Consider the following 19,333-nt stretch of genomic DNA (forward strand, 5'->3'; position numbering starts at 1 on the left):
CTGGGATGAGGAGATGGCCAGCGCCAGCCAGAGCAAACACTGGAAAGCCACCTCTCCTGCCAATGCACTGGCACAGATCCAGCACCTTCCTCTTGCTACACCAGCATGGATCCAGCAGCTTCCACAGGGCCGGGTGTGGGTTCAGCCCCTGCTGCCTCAGCATCAGCTCAGAGGCTTCACACCTGAGGCACCATCAGCGAGCCAGCACCGTTCTAACACCCCACAAAAACTTTAAATTCAGGGGGCATTTGAGCTGGCACCGAAAGAGTCGGCGTGCCATCATCTGTATTCCAGTCTCTCCTCCCGTTTTTGTTCTCCTGTCCCCACATTTGCTGCCCTGAACAAAGTCCTGTGACTCGCTCAGCATCCGCAGCCAAATCTTCTCCTGATGTTCCATCCCAGCTGCCGGCGCCGTGCCGAGCACGCAGACACACACGTGTTCTCCCAAGGAAACACGGCCAGGTTACCAATGAGGGGGCTCAGGGACAAGCCTGGAGGTTTGGCTGCCCCACGGTCCCCTCTGTTATCAAGAGGTGTCACAAGAACAGGGCCAGAATACAGGGACATGGTCACCAAATCCCTTTTGGGCTCCAGCTTCCAGGACCTTCTGAACATCTTTGTGCTTACAGCTTTCAAGAACTTTTCTTCTCCATGGCCTGGTCACCTCCAAGCTGTTTCATGTCCACAACAACCCACAGAGAAGGGTTTTGCTGGCACACACAAGCCCTGGAGCTGCCCCAAATATTTAGCAGTCCCAGAACAGAGTCTCATCCCATGGCACACCAATCTCTACAGCAGACAGCAAAATCACTTTTACAAAGTGTAAAAGGGTCAGGAGAAAAACCTGGGTGCTTTACTTCCTCCCTTATCTGAAAGGGAAAGAGGGGAAGGAGATATCTCTTTTGCAAAGTAACTCGTGACTGAAGAGATCCCCTCCCCTCTGCAGAAGAGCAGCCCCATGAGCAGCAGTTCCTCAGGCCATGCTAAAGTTCTGTTTTATTAACAGAATCATTTATAATTTATTTTATTAACAATAAAAAACAGAGGGGAAAAAATAAAGCTGTACTTCAGGTAAAACATATGTGGGGGAGGGGGTCAATCTTAATAGTGCCCTGAATTCAGTGATCTCCTCTCATTAAAGAAATAATTTATTTTCATGGCCAATACCAGGCATATTTGAAACAGACACAGAAGTACCAACACCCAGCAGTGATACCATGCAAAATTCTGCTGTGTCCATCCCAGGGAACAGGAGATCCTTCTTTGGGATGATCCACAATTTCTGTAAGAGCCCACAAAAGTCACCTGTGACTGATTCCCCACTAAGGCTATCCTACTACAGCCTATTGCAATTGTGGAAGCAAAATTCCTTTCAGGAAAGCAAAAATGAGAGAAGAATATCAAACAGGTAAACTGGGGTTGCTATAAATCACATATCTGAGCTCACAGGCAGTGGAGACACAGAGGGAGAGCAGCAGTACCTGAGGGAGGATTAGGGGCAGGTGAAAACAGGTTGTTTAAAGAAGATTGAAGCAGGAGAGGAGTGTGAGAATACAGCAACTGCTTGCCCAGAGCAGCAAAAAAGATGAAATAGGACACGTGGAGCTGGAGACAGCAGGAAAAGCTGGGTGCAGTGCAGTGGACACCAGAGGCAGCTCCCCACACCGCCACAACTAACAGTGCTCACTTTCCCCTCTCCTGCTGACAGAGTCATCTCCAGAATTCTTTTGCAAAGCAAAAACGTTTGCCTCTCAGCTCCCCCCAGGCAGTTCAGTGGATTCACAGCTTGCACCTGGTCCTTTTAGCAGCCTCATTACCTTCTGCACACGGGTGCAATTGGTCTTGTACACAGCACCTTGCTGCTGGTCCCCCAGCAAATGCTTCTGCCACAGGTGAGCAGGCTGGGAGGCAGAAAGGGGATGCTTGGTACACCCCTGTAGATGCTCCTTGGGTACCTGCTACTGTCAGAGGACCTTCACCTCTCCCACTGGGCAGGGGAAGGCTGAAAACTGCCTCTGAGCATCCCAGCACAGGCAGCACGGCTGGGACTGAGCTCAAATTCTCCCAAATTCACAGAGATTTGGGGTAGACCCAGCAGACAGAGATGCCCAGGCAGGGCTCTGGTTTCCAGCCTGATGCACAAGTCCCACAGTCCTGCCTGCTGGAAGCCAAGAGGACTGTGCTGAGATACTTTGGTGCCTGATACAGAAGGACAGAGTGTTTCAGGACAACCTAATAAAGTGGTATCTCCAATGAACCCTTCCTGATGGAAACTGTCCTAATGGGCTGCAATAGACAATGCTGCTCGTGCTGACAGCTGAGCTTCTCACAGCAGCACTGCAAAATTCCCTCTCGAGGGCTGGTGGCCACTGGTGTGACAGTGACTGCTTCTGCATTTCACGCTTGGGCCATCCCCACCCACAGCTCCTCTCAGGCCGCTGCTGTCCCCAGAAAAGCTCTCACCCACCAGGTTTGGTGCCAGTGAGGGCAGCACTGAATCCCCAAGGGGCTGCACCAACCAGCACATGGGCAGCACCCAGCAAAGCTTCTCCAGGGGCTGAGGATCAGCAGAGCCCTGAGGAGTCACCTGAGGTAACCTTGGAATCACAAATCACAGGAAAACTCTGAGGCAAACCCTGTGGAACCGGAGCTGGACAGCCTCAAAGCGGCTCATGTTATATTGAAAATATCATCACCTGAAAAGCAACTTCAAAGCACAGAGGGACAGCAGCTCCAGGACAGAGCAGAGACAGCCACTGCTGATGTCAGGCACGGACCCACCACCTCCAGCAGCCTCTCTGCCATCCCCACACGTGGCACAGCAGCTGCTGGAGCCCAGGAGGCAGCGGCATTAGTGAAGAGCCTGGCTCACACTAAAGGGTGGCAGGGTGGGAGTGACTCCTGCCCCGTATCCCTGCTCCCCGTACCACCTCACAGCCCTGACCACGTCCCCCTGTGACCACCAAACTTGCCACCCTGGCTGCTTCCTCCATCTGAGCAGGAACTGGAAGGACCTGGGGCTGCTGTGTTCCAAGCAGCCATCCTGGAGCTGAGCTGAGCTGCTGGGGGGCACTGGGAGAGGCAAAAGCTCAGTGCCAGCATCCCTGCGGGGTGAAAGCCGGTCCCTCTGCAACAGCAGGACACAGCCGCTGCCTGGGCCACCAGAGCATGGACCCAGGTCGTCACCGAGGGGCTCGCACCCCCCTGGCAGAGACACCAAAACTGGAGATCGCAGCAAGCCAGGGATGAGAGGAAAACCAAACACCTTTATGTGCTTGTGGCATGGAAGCAGCTTCGGGCAGAGCCTGCCCTGGCACTGGGGACCAAAGAGCAAATTTGTTCTCCAGTCCTCTACAGATGAAGTCTGAAAATGTCCCCCAAAGTACCTTACCGATGGGAAATCAGGAGGACTGCGGTGTTTCCGCACTGCTCAGCGCCGCGGCAGAGCCGAGGGCTCCAGGCTGGCAAACGAAAGCAAAAGCCGCTCCTGCACACCCCGCGGCGAGGCGGGGACAGGGCAGCGCCGCCGGAGACACGGGCCGGGAGGAGCTGCCGGGCCGGGGGCGTGCTCACAAAGTCACAAAGCGGAAAAACAGCAACAACAACAACGAGCAAAAAAAAACACCACGGGAAAAAGGAATGGGAGGGGTTCTGCCGCAGGCCAGGTGCGGGTCCGGCTCGCCGCGGCCGCAGACCCGTGCCCCGCTCACAGAGCCGCCTGTGCCCTCCAGGCTCGCTGCTCTCACGGAGAAAGGGCAGATGAGGAGCAGGGCGAGGGGATGGCGAGGAGCTCCTCCTGCTCGGGACACACCGCCATGGCCGAGCCGCGCAGGCAGACCCCATTCCCGGCTCCAGGGGCGCGCACGTATTCGGCTCACAAGGGTTGCACGTTTTCGCTTGACTACGAGTTTCCTCTGGGGCTCAATTTAGGGAAATCTGTGATTCAGGGCAGAAAACATCGTGATGTCGCCGTGAATCGTGGCGTTCGCATCAAAGCCTGCACACAGCCGCCCTCCAAGGCGGAGCCAAGGGAAAGGTTGGTGTGCCGGCTCTGCACCCGCTGCGTTCCCAGGCAGAAATCCACGCTGCCCTTTCCACGGGTGAGGCTCAGTCCTGCGGGAGCAGCCACGGGCAGCACCCGTGGGAGCCTCTGTCCGAACCAGGGAAACGCCAAACACAAATCTCCTGCCTCCTCAGGGCAGCGATGCTCATGTCAGACACCTGCTCCAGGTGGGACGAACAAGCAAACCAGGAGATGCAGCAAGGGAGGACAAGCCTCTCTCAGGATCTGGGGCATATTTTAGCTTCCAGTATTAAAAATTCCCTGCCCCATCCTACAGCAGCCATATGAAAGCTGGGCACACTGTCACAAGGAGGAGGGATAGATCTGTTTCAAAACTGGATTTGGAGGAAAAAGTGGACTTAATTAAAGCCAGGCCCTATGGAATGTAAAGGATCAGGGCTGTGGGGAGGGCTGCAAAGGACACACAGCCATCAGGGCTCCCTTGCAGGTGCAGAGGGAACCTCCTATATCCTAACTATACACCATTGTACGTAACAGGCTGTTTAACTTATTAACCACTTTCCTGTGCTATTGAAAACAAAAATGCTGGCTTTCTGAATCTTAATTGGATTCCGATTCCCAGCCAACACCATCTATCACATGTGAGAGAGGAAGAAAAAAAATCATCAGTTATGTGATCAGAAATATCTTTGACTGCTTTTGGATCTCACTGCGTGTCAGCCTAACCTCATGTCAGCCAGAACAGCCCCAGCAGCCGGCAGCTGTGCAGGTCCCTCCATCCCATGCACTATTTCATCCCTAAAGCAACCAGTGCTTCAGAGCTGATAAGATAAATAAATACTAATTAATGGGTATTTATGTGCAATGCTCGTTTGCACTGGGACACCAGCACCAAATCATGCAGAGCACTGATGTCCCCATGGCTGCAGCCACCTTTCCCCCTCCCTTCCATCCCGCCACTCAGAGCCCCCCATCCCTTCCCCTTCACAGACGGGATTTGCATCACCAAGATCCAACATTTTCCCACAGAATTTTAATTTTTTTGGCCTGCTTTGCAGCAGAGAGATGCTGCCACTTGATGTGTGAAGCTTCACCCTGAGACAGAATTGTGTGCCAGCGACACAGAAATGCTGTAGTTTGTGAGAATGACGTCTGACTAATTCTCGACCCCTTCTCAACAGCTTTAGACACCGCTTGAGGGAATATCAGACTGGGTTTAAACGGTTGCACAGCACTGGACCTTGTTTAATAGCAAAACTTGTATTCCCAGCTTGTATCATTTTTAAAATCAGCCTCATGACAGCTGATGTTTCTTCCTAAATCCTCAGCTTCTGGAATCACGTGATGATGGAAAATCCAGGGCTGGGAGGAAGGCGACTATTTTAGACACAAGATTTTTCCTGCTGGCTACAGGCAGAAAATATGACAGCTCCCAAATACAAGGCCTTAGCAAAAGCAGCAGACAAATAAAATCGGAGCCCTTCTTGCTGAATTCTACACTCGTTTGTTTTTCTGGCATTTTAACGATGTTATGATCTTCAAACTCACCCGAGTTCCTGGGAATTAGTTTTTCCCCTGCTCCTATGATCCAAACAAGTAAAGCCAGCAGCCAGGAAACTGAGCCAAAGCAGCAAAAAGTGATGACTCAGGTCCTTCAACAAATATTTTACAGAGGTTTAAAAGACAAACTGTAGGACTTCAGGGGCAGAAAGGGTGGGGAAGTGTCCAATTCTCTTTTTTTTCACACTGTTTTGTGGGTTTTGCATCCTGCCAGGAGCACTATTTCAAATGCCAGGCAACTCCATTGCACCAGAAAATGTACCTTTCCTTCTATCCCCCCACCCTGCCTCTGAACACCAGCCAAGGTTCTCACATAAAGAGTTCCTTATGAGAGCTGGCAGCCCTGAACCCGGACAGGAGGCTGCAAGCGTTGCTTTTTCATCAATTAACCTGGAATTACGTTCCCAGCACACCGAGGGCTCCTGGAGAACAAGCCCTGATTTACGGCGGCGCGAGCGGCTCCGGCCAGCTCCCGCCAGGCAGGGCTTTCCACTGAAGTCAGTGGGAAACTCTTCCCACCAAGTGTAACAGGAGCAGGAGCTGTTCCTCCCAGACTCTTCGCACACCACACTGAGACTGCTGAAAGGCAAACAAAGTTGCTGCAATTCCAGTACACAACTGGGCAGACTGGTAAATCGTGGGGTAGCCACGGCTGCCCCAGCACCACAGAATCCCGATGCTTTGGGGTGAGGGAGGGGGATTGCTGGAAGAGGAGCAGAATCAAGGACTGCCAAGGGCTGTGCAGCTGATATATCCCTCTAGGGCAAAGAGCATCTTCATCCACACTCAGCTCCAGCAGCTGAATCCAAAAAGGATTTTCCACATTGAAAAATCCCATTTGCTGGGGTCCAGGGCCCCTTGTACAGCACAGACTGGCCACGCACTGGAGTTGTCTAACCCTGATAAGCAACGGCTTCACAACAGCTTGTCAGCAGCCAGCATAAATCCCTTGCTGTCCCCCAGCACAGGCCCTGGAGCAAGGATGTCCCCAGGACACAACATGTTGATCCTGAGGATCTCAGGTCCCTTCAGCTGGAGCTCACAGGACAGCAGGGAGGGAAAAGTGTTGACCCTGCCCATCCTCACACTGAACCAGGGCAGTGCCTGCAGCCCCTGCAAGAGATACAAACTGTGTTCCTGACCAAGCAGGTCCTGGGAACAGCAGGGCACATGCCAGAAGTGCCAACAGAGGCAGGCTGCTGGCAAATTCCATCCCCTTGGGGTTGGGGATGAGCAACCAAATCCAGAGCGCTGGCTCTTAGGGAGCAGCTCCAGGACTGGGTGTCTACCCCAGGCAGGGGCTAGGGGCTGCCTACACCACAGGAAGATGAAATTTGGGGACACTTGGAAGCCTCACTAAATGCCCTCACTTCTTTCCTCCACTTTATCCCAGTCAGGATGCTCCAGCAGCAATAGCAGGGGAAATAAAACATACATCACCAGAAAACATATGTCCCAGGCTATCACACAGCTGTAACCAAAGCAAATGCAGCATTTCTCCAACACAGCCACAGGAAAACATCCTCCACTGACTGCCTTCTTCAAAACAACTCCACATGCCCCGAGCTTTTGTTCCCAGCCTTCCTCCTCCCATCTCTCCATTCCCTGCCCCCAGTGTCTTCGGTGGAAGGCTATTTCTGGCTGATAATAAATAATTTTCCGACTCCAGAGAAGCACAGTGGTATCATAGGCCCCAGTACCTGGGCTGGCTGGAGGAGGCTGATGCAGGTGACGGGGGAGCAGGATCAGATCCAAGCACACCTGGGCTGTGCTCACAGCTCCAGCTTTTCCAGCGAGGTTCAGGTGTGTTGCCAGGAGGTTCAAACCTGGTCCTCGAGGTTCCTGAGGACCCTCCCAATTCCTTTCCACAAAGCAGCTCACACTCTGGGGAGTCAGCAGCGAGGACCCAGCCCTTCAGAGATGTTTCTGCCACCGAGGCTCAGCTCTCTACTCACCTCTATTTCCTGTTCCACCCTCCTTGCGGTGACCAGCTCCAAAGGGTGTGTTTGCCCACCAAGTCCTCCAGCCCTGCTGGCTTTGGTCCAACCACTTTGTCTATATTAGGGTTACTCACACAAAGACTTATTGCATCAGGTCCTCAGGCTGGCAGAGCTGACAGGAAAACACCTCCCTGCCTGCCATCCTCCAAGCACCCTCACACTGCTGAGTGAAATGCTCCACTCACCTCTTCCTCAGAGAACAAAGAGTCTTGCTGGGCACAGAGGAGAGAGAGGCAGCACATCCGTGAGCATAAACCTTCCCAGTGCCCCCAAAACGCATGGCATGAAGGAGATCATCGCCAGCTGGAGCAGCATTGGGCTGCAAAAAGCTTCTGAAGAAGCAGCTCTGCGATTCCTGAGCCTCCAACTCGCCAGATTCCCCCCGTGACTCAATGCCAGAGGATAAAGAGAGGGGCTTGCAGCAGCTGCCCAGAAAAAACCCTACGAATACCCCCAGGCTTGGGGAGTGAAGCCACCAAGCCCTGGGGGCCGCATGCCCAGCTGACATCTTCAGAAGTGGATACAGACACACAGAGAGAGGCAGAACAACTTCCACAGCGGGCACGAGTGAAGGGACCCGAGTGGGGAAGGGCAGCGCAGAGTGACAGCGGGACCGTCCTGAGGGGTGGTCACGGAACCAAAGGTCTGTCTGGGAGGAGGGAGGGTCTGCCCAGGAGCACAGAGGGTCTGTCCCAGGGCATGGAGGGTCTGTCCGAACGCATAGAGGGCAGAAGCGGCAGCGCACACCTCGGGACGAGCCGCGGGGAGGACACTTCCCTGCAGCTCCCCGTCCCGCTGACAGCGGGGTTAGGCAGTCCCGGCCGGCGCCACCCTCCCTGTTCCTCTCCGGAATCCCACCGCCCGCCCGGGGCACGGCGGATCGCGCCCAGAGCCCCGCTCCGTTATCCCCGGGGCATCCTGCCGGTACTCACCGCCGGGCCGGGCCGGGCCGAGCAGCTCCCGCGGGGCTGCGGGCTCAGAAGCTCCGCACGGCCGCGCCCGCCCCTCGCCATCACCGCCCACCGCCCGCACGGCGATGCCGAGGGGCGGGCGGCGGGCGCGGCCGGGCTCGGCCCCCCCTCCCGCAACGAGCATCATCCGCTCCTGGTTAAACAGGAAAAAAAAATCCACCCCAAAACTTCTCTCTGGCTGCTTGCTGCTTTTGCTTCGCTGTTTGGAGGAAAAAAAAAAAAAAAAACTACATCTAGAAAATTATTTTCCATGTTATGCACTCAGATCCAAGGAAAGATATAACTTTGTTGGATCAACACTCATCGCTTTTAAGCAAAACTACTGGGTTTTGTGCTGTTTGGGTGTAAGCAGGGTTTTTCATGCCCAGTGGGTGCTCCTGGTGCTGGAATCATTCAGGCCTGGACCATGTCCTGCAGATTCTGCTTCCCGTGGGAGAAAGATGGTTAAAGAAGGAAAACAAGGAGACCCCAAATGCACGGCCCAGACATGAAGGGCTGGCCAGGGTCACACTGACCCATCACCCACTCACCCCAAGGAGCTCCCTTCGAGGCTGGTACCACTGGGGGCTGTCCCCAACGTGCCATTAGCAACCTCACCCAGCCCTTGGTGGACACATCTTCAGGTGTCCAGGATATCTATAGAGATATTTTTGATGTGGAGATATGGTAATAAGGCTGAAAACCTCTCTCTGAGGCTGCTGGTTAAATAAACCGCCCGTATTTGATCAGAGCTCTTTGCTATGGGCTCTGCTCATGCTTTGGAAAATGACAGGCAAATAAGCAAATCCCAAATTCCCCTGGCCAGCTGGAATACTTTTTTCTCCTTCAGTGTGAGCTGTGGAAGGCATAGGAGCTTTAAGGCACCAAGTTTTTAGCCTGCACAAGGCACTCCCTCTGCCAGCCCCAGGAGTGGAGCAGTGGACACAGGACAGGCTCAGGGGTCACCAGGGCTCCTGCTCAGCACAGGCACCACGACAGTGAACAGCCAGCTAAGAGCCCAGCCTCATGTTTAGGAGCAACCCTGTTCTTTCTGGGTGGCCAGAAACCATCACAGAAAAGGACAAGGTTGTGCCTGAAAGAGGAATTCAGTGGGAGAAGTGGGGTCTGTGCCAGACCTGCCCTCCTACCTCCTTGCCTGAGGCTTAAAATGTCACTTTGAGGGGAAAAGGGAGAAGCAGACAGTATTTCACAAATGCCAATAAACCTGTTTTCTCCCAGATCAGTTTCTCCTGTGTTTTCTCTCCTGCCAGCACGATGCCTCCAAGTCACAGCAGGTTCAGGGCTACCTGGAGCTGGTTTTAGCAGAGAGGAAACAGTGGCTGCGTTTCCAGCTCTTTGGAGCTGCCACCATCGTGTGCAGGAGCCTGGCCCAGCCTGGTTCCAGCTGCTCCCCAGCACAAAATCCAGGCTCCATCCTGCCCTCCAGCAGCGTGTTTATTTACAGCACAGTGTTTCTTTCTAAAGATCCGGTCTCAGGGGGCAAAATGCCTTCTGTGTATGAAACCAGTACTGACTAGCTCAGACATTGTCTTCCAGAGACTGCAGGCAGCCTGAAACAATAGGGGTGTGCAGAGAGTCCTGATGCATTTCCATTTTTGGACCATGATAAATCCGAAACCTAATAGTAACAGCTCTAAAAATGGCCCGCAGTAATTAGGTGGTTGGGAATTGGTTTGTTTTTTGGCCATCACACACAATCCCTAATGGCCTCACGTCTTCCTGCATTCCAGAGGATACATTTAACCCCTCAAAATTGGACAAAGCCCACAAGTTCTCCTCAAAAACTTTCAGAAACGAGCACCAGCTGGAGCATGGACATGGCAAGCACAATGGAAATGGGAAGCACGTTCCAGAAGTCCTTGGCATTACATGGAAGAAATGAACCACAGGCCCATCGTGTTGTGTTCCATGTACAACTCGGTCCAAACCTCTGATTTTTAAAAAATGCAACCCATGCACATAAAATACAGCACAGAGCCCGTTTTTACCCTAAACCGCTGGATTACAGACAATTGCTCCCCGTTTTTGGGGTTTTGCTGACACCTGGTGTTCTGGAAAGATGCTGTGTGTTCCTGCAAGTTCCCTGCCCTGGCTCCCGTTGGGGTGGCCCCTCTCTCGGGTCAGACTGGAGCCCTGAATTTGGGGGAGACCCTGAGAAATGCAGGCGTTCAGTTAGATTTCAGAGTCCCTGTTTTAACGTCTCAAGACAAGAGCAGGGCTGCAAGAGTGTTTGCACAATGTGTTACATCGCTGCAAACCTCACAGCTCAGATTGACTTCAGGAATCGGGGAACCTCAGACCTCATTTATCATAGAGCAGTTTGGCTGGGAGGAGAGCTTAAAAATCATCTTGTTCCAAGCCCCTGCCATGGGCAGGGACACCTTCCCCTGGACCAGGCTGCTCCAAGCTCCATCCAACCTGGCCTTGAACACTTCCAGGGATGGGGCAGCCACAGCTGCTCTGGGCAGCCTCACAGGGAAGAATTTCTTCCTCATATCAGTTCACCACATTTGATGAAGCTTTTTTGTAAGTGGCAGTGTTTAGATCTGAGGTACTTGCTTGCTCCATTGAATTATAGCCTGATGAGGGTTTTCACTACCTCCTTTGTTTTTAAACCCTTTTCAGAGTAGTCTCTGCAAAACGTGTCCCACTTTTACACCATCACGTCATTGTGCCACAAAGCACGATGCTGATCTTTAAATAGGGACAGTGGCTCCCCCAGGAATAACCAGCACCCCCTGCTCACAACCAGCTGCCCAAAGATTTGCTGGACCAGCATTTCTTTCTCATTCCAGATGCCTGCCTTGCCCAAATCAGATCAGTTACATCTCCCCAGGCAAACACTGCTGCAGACAAAATTCCATAAATAAATCCACCACAAGATTTAAATATTTACAGCACAAACATGAAAAGAAAACCCTAAAACACCAGGTAACAGATGAGAACAGTGTGACTGCACTCCTATGACACAAGCCAGAATTCCAGGGGTCCAAAGAAAATTGTCATGTCTCCTCTGAGGAGCAAAACTGGTGTTTGGGATCTTCCCCCTGCAGCTCCCACAGGTCCAACATCCACTTCCCAGTGACACACAGGCTCTGAGAGTAGAGACTTGAAGGATCTTTCATGTGGACAACATTTCCAGCTAATTGGCCCCTCACTTCCCCTGAAAGAGGTTGGTGCAACCAGTCCAAAACCCCACAAGGCTGTACAAAACCCCTCAAGAAAATAGTCATTATAGCACATTCCTTTCACATAGGGCAGTTGGTTTGCTTACAAGTGTTTTACAAACTCAGTCCTTTAATGTTTCTCGTTGGAATTTATGGTAATATTTCCTTTTTATCACAGTATAAACATTGATCATTTTCAAGCAATGACTTGTCCTGAAGTTTATTTTTTCCACAAAACAGAGGCAATTTTGTGCAAAAAGGAGGCTGATACGAAGAAAACAAAACCAAATACTGTTTTTTTTCTTATCCTTTTTTTTTTTCTTGTCCCAAGAAACGCTGTGGCTGCCCCATCCCTGGAAGTGTTTAAGGTCACCTGGCTTTGAGAAACCTGGTCTAGTGTAAGGTGTCACTGCCTATGGCAGAGGTGTTGGACCTAGGTATTTAAGATCCCTTCCAACTCAATCTGTCATTCTATGACTTTTTTCCCAAAAATCATAGAGGAATCTCACACAGTTACAGATGATTTTCAAGCAGCCTGTTGGAGTTTGTCTGTAGCAATGTCAACAATTTACAATTTTGTAAATAATTTTACATTCTCTCCTGGAGGATGTGTATTCTTTTACTGCAACATCCTGCAGGTGTTGTAATCTTGATTAAGGATAATTAAATACTTTGCTGGCTTTCTGAATGCCTGAGAAAGTGCATCTCATCCTCGAATAATGCAATCATAGAAGGGTTAAGGTTGGAAAAGACCTCGAAAATCACTGAGCCAAGCCCTTAACCCAGCACCAACACGTTCATCTGTAAGCCATGTCTCCAAGTGCCACATCCACGCATTTTCTGAACACTTCCAGGGAGGGTGACTCCAAAATTTCACAGCCCTGAGAAAACCTTATATCTGCTTTTTTGGGACTGTGTGTGAGAACTTAATTATGGTGCTTATTCTTTCTGTCACTCACTGCCCGTCCTTCAAAATAAAGACTAAAAGTATTGAACTTCTAATTTGAAGTTGAAGCTCAGATGGAGGTGATGGTGAACCTTTTATTGTAGGGCAATACATAAATAAATCATGTCTAATACATAATCATTCTTATCACTGCTTGCTAATAACTTTCTGGAAAGTCAAAGTTATTCTCTTGAAGAGAGTTTCAGTGTTTTTACACCAAGAATATCACACTGCCTGCTTAGCAGCAGTTATTTACAGTATTTTTCTCTTCTGTACAGTAAAAGATCACAGAAACAAAACAAACAAAAACCCAACAGAAACAAACAAAACAAAAACCCAAACCAAATAAAAACACCCCAGTGTCCACACTTGGTTCAGTGCAGCAAAGAAAGGTCCAATATTTACAGCTTTCAGCTGTAGGAAATTTGAGTTCCTGGTTCTTCAGTGCAGTTTTGAGGGCAGTAGCAGACAGACCCTAGTTAGGCCAAGGCTCTTCTTTTCTAGCTGAAGGAGAAACACAGTCTTGGGTCTTGGCTTGTCAAAGTCTCGGGAAGACCCTTGGGCACTGGATTGCCCCACAGCCTGCAAGGACAGCAAACGTGTTACTGCAGGACCACATGTGGTGCCCAAGTATCTGGAAGATGTGGATCCCAGGAGAGAGTGGGACAGGGCAGGAATGTACATCAGGAGTGAAACCAGAAGGAATGAGAGAAAGAAAACTTTTAAGAACAAATGCAACACTTCCTGATGGTGATATTACACAATTGGATCTTCAATTTTTGCCTCATCTAAAGCTAGCAAGCTTTTCAGTTCCCTTTTTCCCTGGACTTTCTGAGGAGGTGAAGCTGTCCTAGAGAACCTCAGCTTACTTGTCTTGTGTCTGCATTCCCTGCAATACCCTGTTCCCTGCCAGCTAACCCAGGGCAGCAGGGGCATGGGGCACATCTGTCCCCAGACTTGTCACCCTGACCTTTCCTTGCTGAGCCAAGACCCAGCCATGGAGCTCCGTGAACCTGCTCACCTTATGGACAGAATTTCTGGGCACGTGGCAAGTTCCTCCGCGAGCTTCGTGGCCCCACAGGCTCCTATGCGGTTTTTCTCCAGGCTGTTTTGAAAACCAAAGGAGAATTTTGAAATCCCAAACAAATCCAGAATGGAAAACAGCTGAATTGTCCCATGCTGTAACTACCTAAGTAAAATAAGTGTTAATTCAAGTGTATCAGCCAGGCAAGGCTGGCCCTTGGTGCATGGAGCTTAAAATGCAGAAGCCTGCCTGTTGTTCCTAAAGTACACCTCCTTCTTGGAAGTGCCATGCTTGAAGGCTCAATGACAGAAAAATGAGCATTCCTAGGGTGTTTCTCGGGGCTGTACTCACTCTAACACCTTCAGCTTTTCCATCTTTGGGAGAGCAATGGCCAGCTCTCGGGCTCCTCCATCTCCAAGGGCATTCCAAGACAGTCTAAGGCACAGAAGAAATCCCAATTGTGAATCTGGATGAACGCTGGTGCCACTACTGTGACATTACCCCTCGTGGATTAGCCTTTTTTCAAGAGCTAATCCCCCTCTCATCATGACAGGTAAACATTCCCCTGGATTACAAGCTTAATTTTGAGGATTTTCCTCCATTTCATCCCATATTTCCATGTATGATAAGACACCAAGGAGTGTCTGTGGACTGTGGTTATGTCAGAGTCCTGCAGGCCCAGGGAATGAGATGTGAAAGCTGGAAATGGCTGAACACACAGCTTTACCCCATGGCATTTTTTAGCAGTGTATTTCATCAATTAGTAAATTAGTGGTACGTTTACCACCAAAATGCACTTGGTAGAAAGTATTATAAATAGTTTTAACAAAAATTCAGCAGGGTTAAAATGAGAGTGACCTGTGTGTGCTGAGGTGCCTCCCCACCCATCCCCACTCACATGATCTCCTCCATGGAGGGGCACTGTTGGAAGCCAAGGGAGAGTGATTTTGAAGCATCATCAGTGATCCCACAGAATTTCAAGCTGAAGCAGCAGGGAGAGAGCAAACAGGACATGGTGTGCTGGTGTCAGAGCTGTGGGCAGCACAGCCCCACGTCCTGCCTGCTCTGCCCCCACGCCCCGGCACTCACTCGATCTTCCGGAGGTGTCGGAAGCACGGCAGCCCCTGGGACAGGGCATGGATACTCTGCTCCCCAAGGTCATTTTCTGCTATACTGCAAGAGTGATGGAAAAGCTTTGAGTGGTGCAGAAACAGCAGGTACAGTCAGAGAAAAGCCACCATGAGAACATAACCATGTGCACTAGGAAGTTAATAACTACTACCCAGACTAAGTGAGGACTCTGTAGACAGCAGGGATGAGCCAGGTTGGTAAACAGCAACTCTAATTCACTGCTTGGTAAATGGGAGTGACAGCCCTGCTGTAGCTCACAACCTCAGTCCTTGCAGCAGGGAATTGTTGCAGACAGAAATATGGGGTTATAGCTGTGTCAAAGAAGGACAGATCTGCAGCACATCATGTGTTGCATGTGAAACTGGAAATACAAAGTTATACTGGAATTAATGGCTGGTGTGACTTGAGAGGAAATGACAGCAAGGGAGAATGGGAAGAAGACCTTCCAATACCTTAAGGGACTACAAGGGAGATGGAGAAAGACTTTGGACAAGGGCATGGAGAGACAGGACAAGGGGGAAGAGCTTCAAGCTGAGGGAAGAATTAAAGTGGATATTAGGAAGCAGAAATTCTTCCCTGTGAGGGTGGTGAGGCCCTAGCACAGGTTTCCCAGAGAAGCTGTAGATATCCCATCCCTGGAATTGTCCAAGGCCAGGCTGCATGGGGCTTGGAGAAACCTGCTCCAGTAGAAAACGTCCCTGCCCATGGCAGGGGGATTGGAGTAAGGTGATCATCAGAGGTCCCTTCCAGCCCAAAGCAGCCTGTGAAATGTTTGGCAGCATCCCAAGTGCACTTGCCATGACCTACCTTATCTCTTCCAGCAGCCCACACACCGCCAGGGCTCTGGCCAGCTCCAGCCCTCCTGCCTGCCTGATGTTATTGTTCTGGAAGCTAACCAAGGAAATATAAGCATTGGAAGATTATTTTGGAATAAAGCTTAACAGAAGCTCATATTTAACCTGCCAAGAACCTAGCCAGAGATGGTGTCCCACCACTGGGCTTCCTTTTCTAAGTTATTTTTGAAGACGTATTAGACACAGGCTGGAAGAGATGCCTCTAGGCTAACTGAACCCAGTGGGCACTTCTAGCTCACCAATTTCTTGCTTTGTTACTATAAAATGCTACAAGAAAGTCCTACGTGTTAGAATCCTGGAAAGACTCCCTCAAAAGTTTTAAAAATACAGTAACACTGAGTTCAGGGAAAAGAAATGACTCAGAGGTGTCTGCACAAAAATGTAAGGGTCCATAAAAGATGCTCATCCTTATGCTTACATTCCACCAGAGGCATCAGAAACCACCATACTCAAAATCAATTTTAAGGCTTATTTTACTGTGTAATCTCTTCCTGGTTCATCTCAATAGCTATTGCTGCAAGAGATTGAGCAAGAAGAGTTTATGTGACTCTTACAGAAAAGTAATTGTGGAGGGTTTCTCAATCCTGGGACACTGAAGTTACTGTCTAAACAACCAGTGCCCATGCCTTTTCCCTCTCTTCTTTCAGCAATCCCCACACTGCCCAGGATATCCAGCCTTCCTGGGGCAGAGGCTGACACTTACTGCAGGATCTTCAGGTTGGTCATGTGAGGCAGACAGAGGGCAAGTGTCACTGCTGTCCTGTCTCCAAAACCATTCCTTGATAGTCTGGAAGAAGCACAAGTGAAATGTTACTGGCAGTGGAGTCCAGAGCCTCATTGCTCACCTGTGGGTCACCCCCACAGGGATGAGTGACCCCCATTCCTCACTCACACGTGCCTGGGACTGTGCTGAAATGTGCCTGATGCAAAGGACTCTGAGGGTGGGAGGAAGAAACAATGAGGTTTTGAAATCCTGCAGCAGAAGTTAAACAGGAAAGTAAAACTGAGCTGCACTTCCCAGAAGGACACTTGTCTCCCTGACTGGGTAACCTGATCTGGAATTGAACTGAAATTGCACTTTTTCATATGTGCCCTTAGTACACACACCCTAATCTGAAGGTTACAAGGACAGTTCCAGTAGCTTAATTGTAACTTTTCCTTATATGTTATTTTTAACTTTTATTTATTTAGTATAGCAGGGCACATACATTCTTTAAACGGGTCTGGAGTAGAACATCAATAGATCTGACTGTGTAAAGCCTTTTGCTGTCCACTTCCCTCCATTTTTGCAGCCAGACAGATTAATGGTAATATCTTGGGCAACACAGGCACTGAACAGATCCTGGCACTGCCAATAAACCTGCAGATTTAGCTCCTGAATCCATTAGTCCACTAATGCAGACTGCACAGTTCTTGGAAATCTTCAAGACAATCCAGCAACTAATCCCCAAAATTTCCACACCCAGCAGCAGACATTTCTATGGTGTGTAGCAGAGTTTTTACCCTGCTCTCACAAGAATCAAGTGGCAAAACTGATCTTGGCTTTATTGGAGCCTTATCAGATTTCTTTGCCTTGATTTTTGCCCAGCTTCCCAAAAGGATATTTGAAATGACACACTTACAGTAACTCCTTGATGTGCTTGCAATTGGCAAGAGCTCCCACCAGCTTTTCCCCTCCAGCAGGACTAGGACAGTTCCCTGAAAGGCTAAAACAAACATGAGACTCTCAGTGACTAAATGAGAACCAGATTGTACCAGATTAAGATATTTCACTGTTTGTCTGCTGTGATGGGAGACTCAGGCCCCTGGGAAATGGTCTGGGGATTTTTGGGTTCTTTTGTCAAGTGCTGAGTAACTCCTGGCCCTGCAGGTACTGTGAGGAAGGAGTAGTTTTCCCTCTCACAGACAGAACTGGGAACTTCCTTTTCTTGCTCCAAGTCATTTCCAGGTTTTCCATTTCAAAAAGTTATAAGGCCTGCCCCAAGTGCTGAGCCTAACAAAGAGCCTGGATGCTCCAATTTCTGTTCCCTGGGAGAAGGAACACTTTGAATGTCTCAGCCCTGCCCAGGGATTCCCACATTGGCTTCCCCACCAACCATGGCCATGACCAAAACAGCTGAACCAAAACAAAGGGACTCACTCAATTTTCTTCAGGTTTTGCATTTCCAGCAGGACAGCAGCAAGATTTATCAGGCCTGGATCTCCAATCTCGTTGTGGCTTAAACTTTAAAGAAGAGAAGGAAGGCTGTGTTGTAAAGGAAAATGGCAGGCAAAATACAAGATCTTATTTAATGTGTTCCATTTGATGGATGACACCTCAGGCCTTGCCAGCAGAATCAAAGAGCTGTTTATCTCAGCTTCCTCACAGAAAATTAATAGGTGTTAATGAGGAATTTAAAAAATTGCGAAGAACAATTAAAATCACTGGATCCTGTTGACAGGTAGGAAATTACTTCAACCAGAATACCAAGACAGGATGAAGACAGGTGGTTATTATTTTACAAATTGCTACAGCAGAGAATGGACAGCATCTGGCAAGGGAGGGAGAAAGCAGAGCAAGCCTGGGGTTGGCTCCAGTACAGATCTTTTCAGGCAAATGCTGGGTCTGAGGCTTTCCCAGGACAGAAGGGAGTCCTGGTCCTGTTCTGGATCCTAGGGAAGATTTAAATTCTGGTTAATCCATTTTCTACATGACTGCAGCAGAGTGGGGTAAGACCAAAGTTTCCTTTTATGAACATTAAGTTCTGATTTCCTCTAGTCCAAAGTACCTCATACATGAGCATTTTGCAGCCTCCCTTCTTTTGTTACAATACTGTGTTTAAGCACAGTAACATCTGGTTTAACATCTGGTTCTCTCCAAATGCTGACATTTGTGATCACCTCTCTGCAAGAAAGGAGAAACTTACTTGATTTCCTCCATGTTGTGCATTTTCCTCAAGGCTTCTGCCAGTCTGGAGCAGCCATCATTACCAATGCTGTTGTGGTCCAAGCTGGAAACAACATCCCCAGGAGAATGGACATTCAGCTCCTGCTGCTCAGCACGCCAGGCTGGGCCAGCTGCAGTCACATACTTACATCAGCCTCTTCAGGGATGGCATCTCACACAGCCCCAGCACAAACCCAGGGATGGCAGCACTGCTGAGTTTCATGTAGCCCAGGCTGAAGGATGAAATAAAGGTACAATTGACTCCCCAGGGACAGTTGTGTGAGCACTCAGCACAGAGGGGAGCAGAACAAGAGGGAGAGATGGGGGAGTTTATTCTAGTCCCTGTGAATAATTTCAGTTTTGTTCTTTAATGCAATTCTAATGGACCTGGATTCTGATAAAATACCAACAGAATACCAAACCTCTGGAGCAAGAGCCCAGTCAGTCCCTCATGGAGCAAGGTGCCACTGTGGCCACAAGGCAACATGATCCATGCAGAAAAAAAACCACTGTCAAAACATTTGATTCTCCACTGGAATTCTCTACCACAAACTACTGATCTCTGTCTCACTCACTGTTCATTGCAAATATAAAATAATTGTTGCTTCTTCCCCACCAGAAGCCATCAGGAAAAGTACATCTGTCCACAGTACATGCAGAAGAGGGGCTGCAGTTAACTAAAGCTTCTAGAACATCCTGTCAGCCTCTGGTCAGCCTGGCAACAACACAC

The 19,333-nt window shown here is 49.8% G+C and overlaps 2 protein-coding genes across 6 annotated transcripts in view; both read right to left on the minus strand.

Annotated features, from left to right (window-relative positions):
- Window positions 1–8,671, minus strand: part of CPNE2 (copine 2) — a 42,742-nt gene extending 34,071 nt beyond the window's left edge. The window contains exon 1 of one of the 3 annotated variants that reach the window (XM_021541175.4): window positions 8,517–8,671. The gene's annotated coding sequence lies outside the window, so the exon portion shown is untranslated. Of the gene's footprint in view, window positions 1–3,391; window positions 3,553–7,284; window positions 7,516–8,516 lie in introns of those variants that run through there. The other 2 variants (XM_085589833.1, XM_021541176.4) reach the window with 2 other exon arrangements.
- Window positions 8,672–8,702: 31 nt separating this feature from the next.
- NLRC5 (NLR family CARD domain containing 5) overlaps window positions 8,703–19,333 on the minus strand; it is a 38,741-nt gene continuing 28,110 nt past the window's right edge. For all 3 annotated transcript variants that reach the window (XM_085589818.1, XM_085589817.1, XM_085589819.1), the window contains exons 38-48: window positions 18,753–18,836; window positions 18,584–18,667; window positions 17,818–17,901; window positions 17,300–17,383; window positions 16,381–16,464; window positions 15,631–15,714; window positions 14,782–14,865; window positions 14,591–14,674; window positions 14,044–14,127; window positions 13,690–13,773; window positions 8,703–13,250 (exon numbers count right to left, since the gene is read on the minus strand). In XM_085589818.1, the coding sequence (XP_085445944.1) occupies window positions 13,169–13,250; window positions 13,690–13,773; window positions 14,044–14,127; window positions 14,591–14,674; window positions 14,782–14,865; window positions 15,631–15,714; window positions 16,381–16,464; window positions 17,300–17,383; window positions 17,818–17,901; window positions 18,584–18,667; window positions 18,753–18,836 (922 nt within the window). In that variant the 3' untranslated portion in view covers window positions 8,703–13,168. The remainder of the gene's footprint in view (window positions 13,251–13,689; window positions 13,774–14,043; window positions 14,128–14,590; window positions 14,675–14,781; window positions 14,866–15,630; window positions 15,715–16,380; window positions 16,465–17,299; window positions 17,384–17,817; window positions 17,902–18,583; window positions 18,668–18,752; window positions 18,837–19,333) is intronic.

Source organism: Lonchura striata, chromosome 11 (assembly GCF_050655825.1).
Source record: "Lonchura striata isolate lonStrDom1 chromosome 11, ASM5065582v1, whole genome shotgun sequence".
Classification (NCBI taxonomy): Eukaryota; Metazoa; Chordata; class Aves; order Passeriformes; family Estrildidae; genus Lonchura; species Lonchura striata.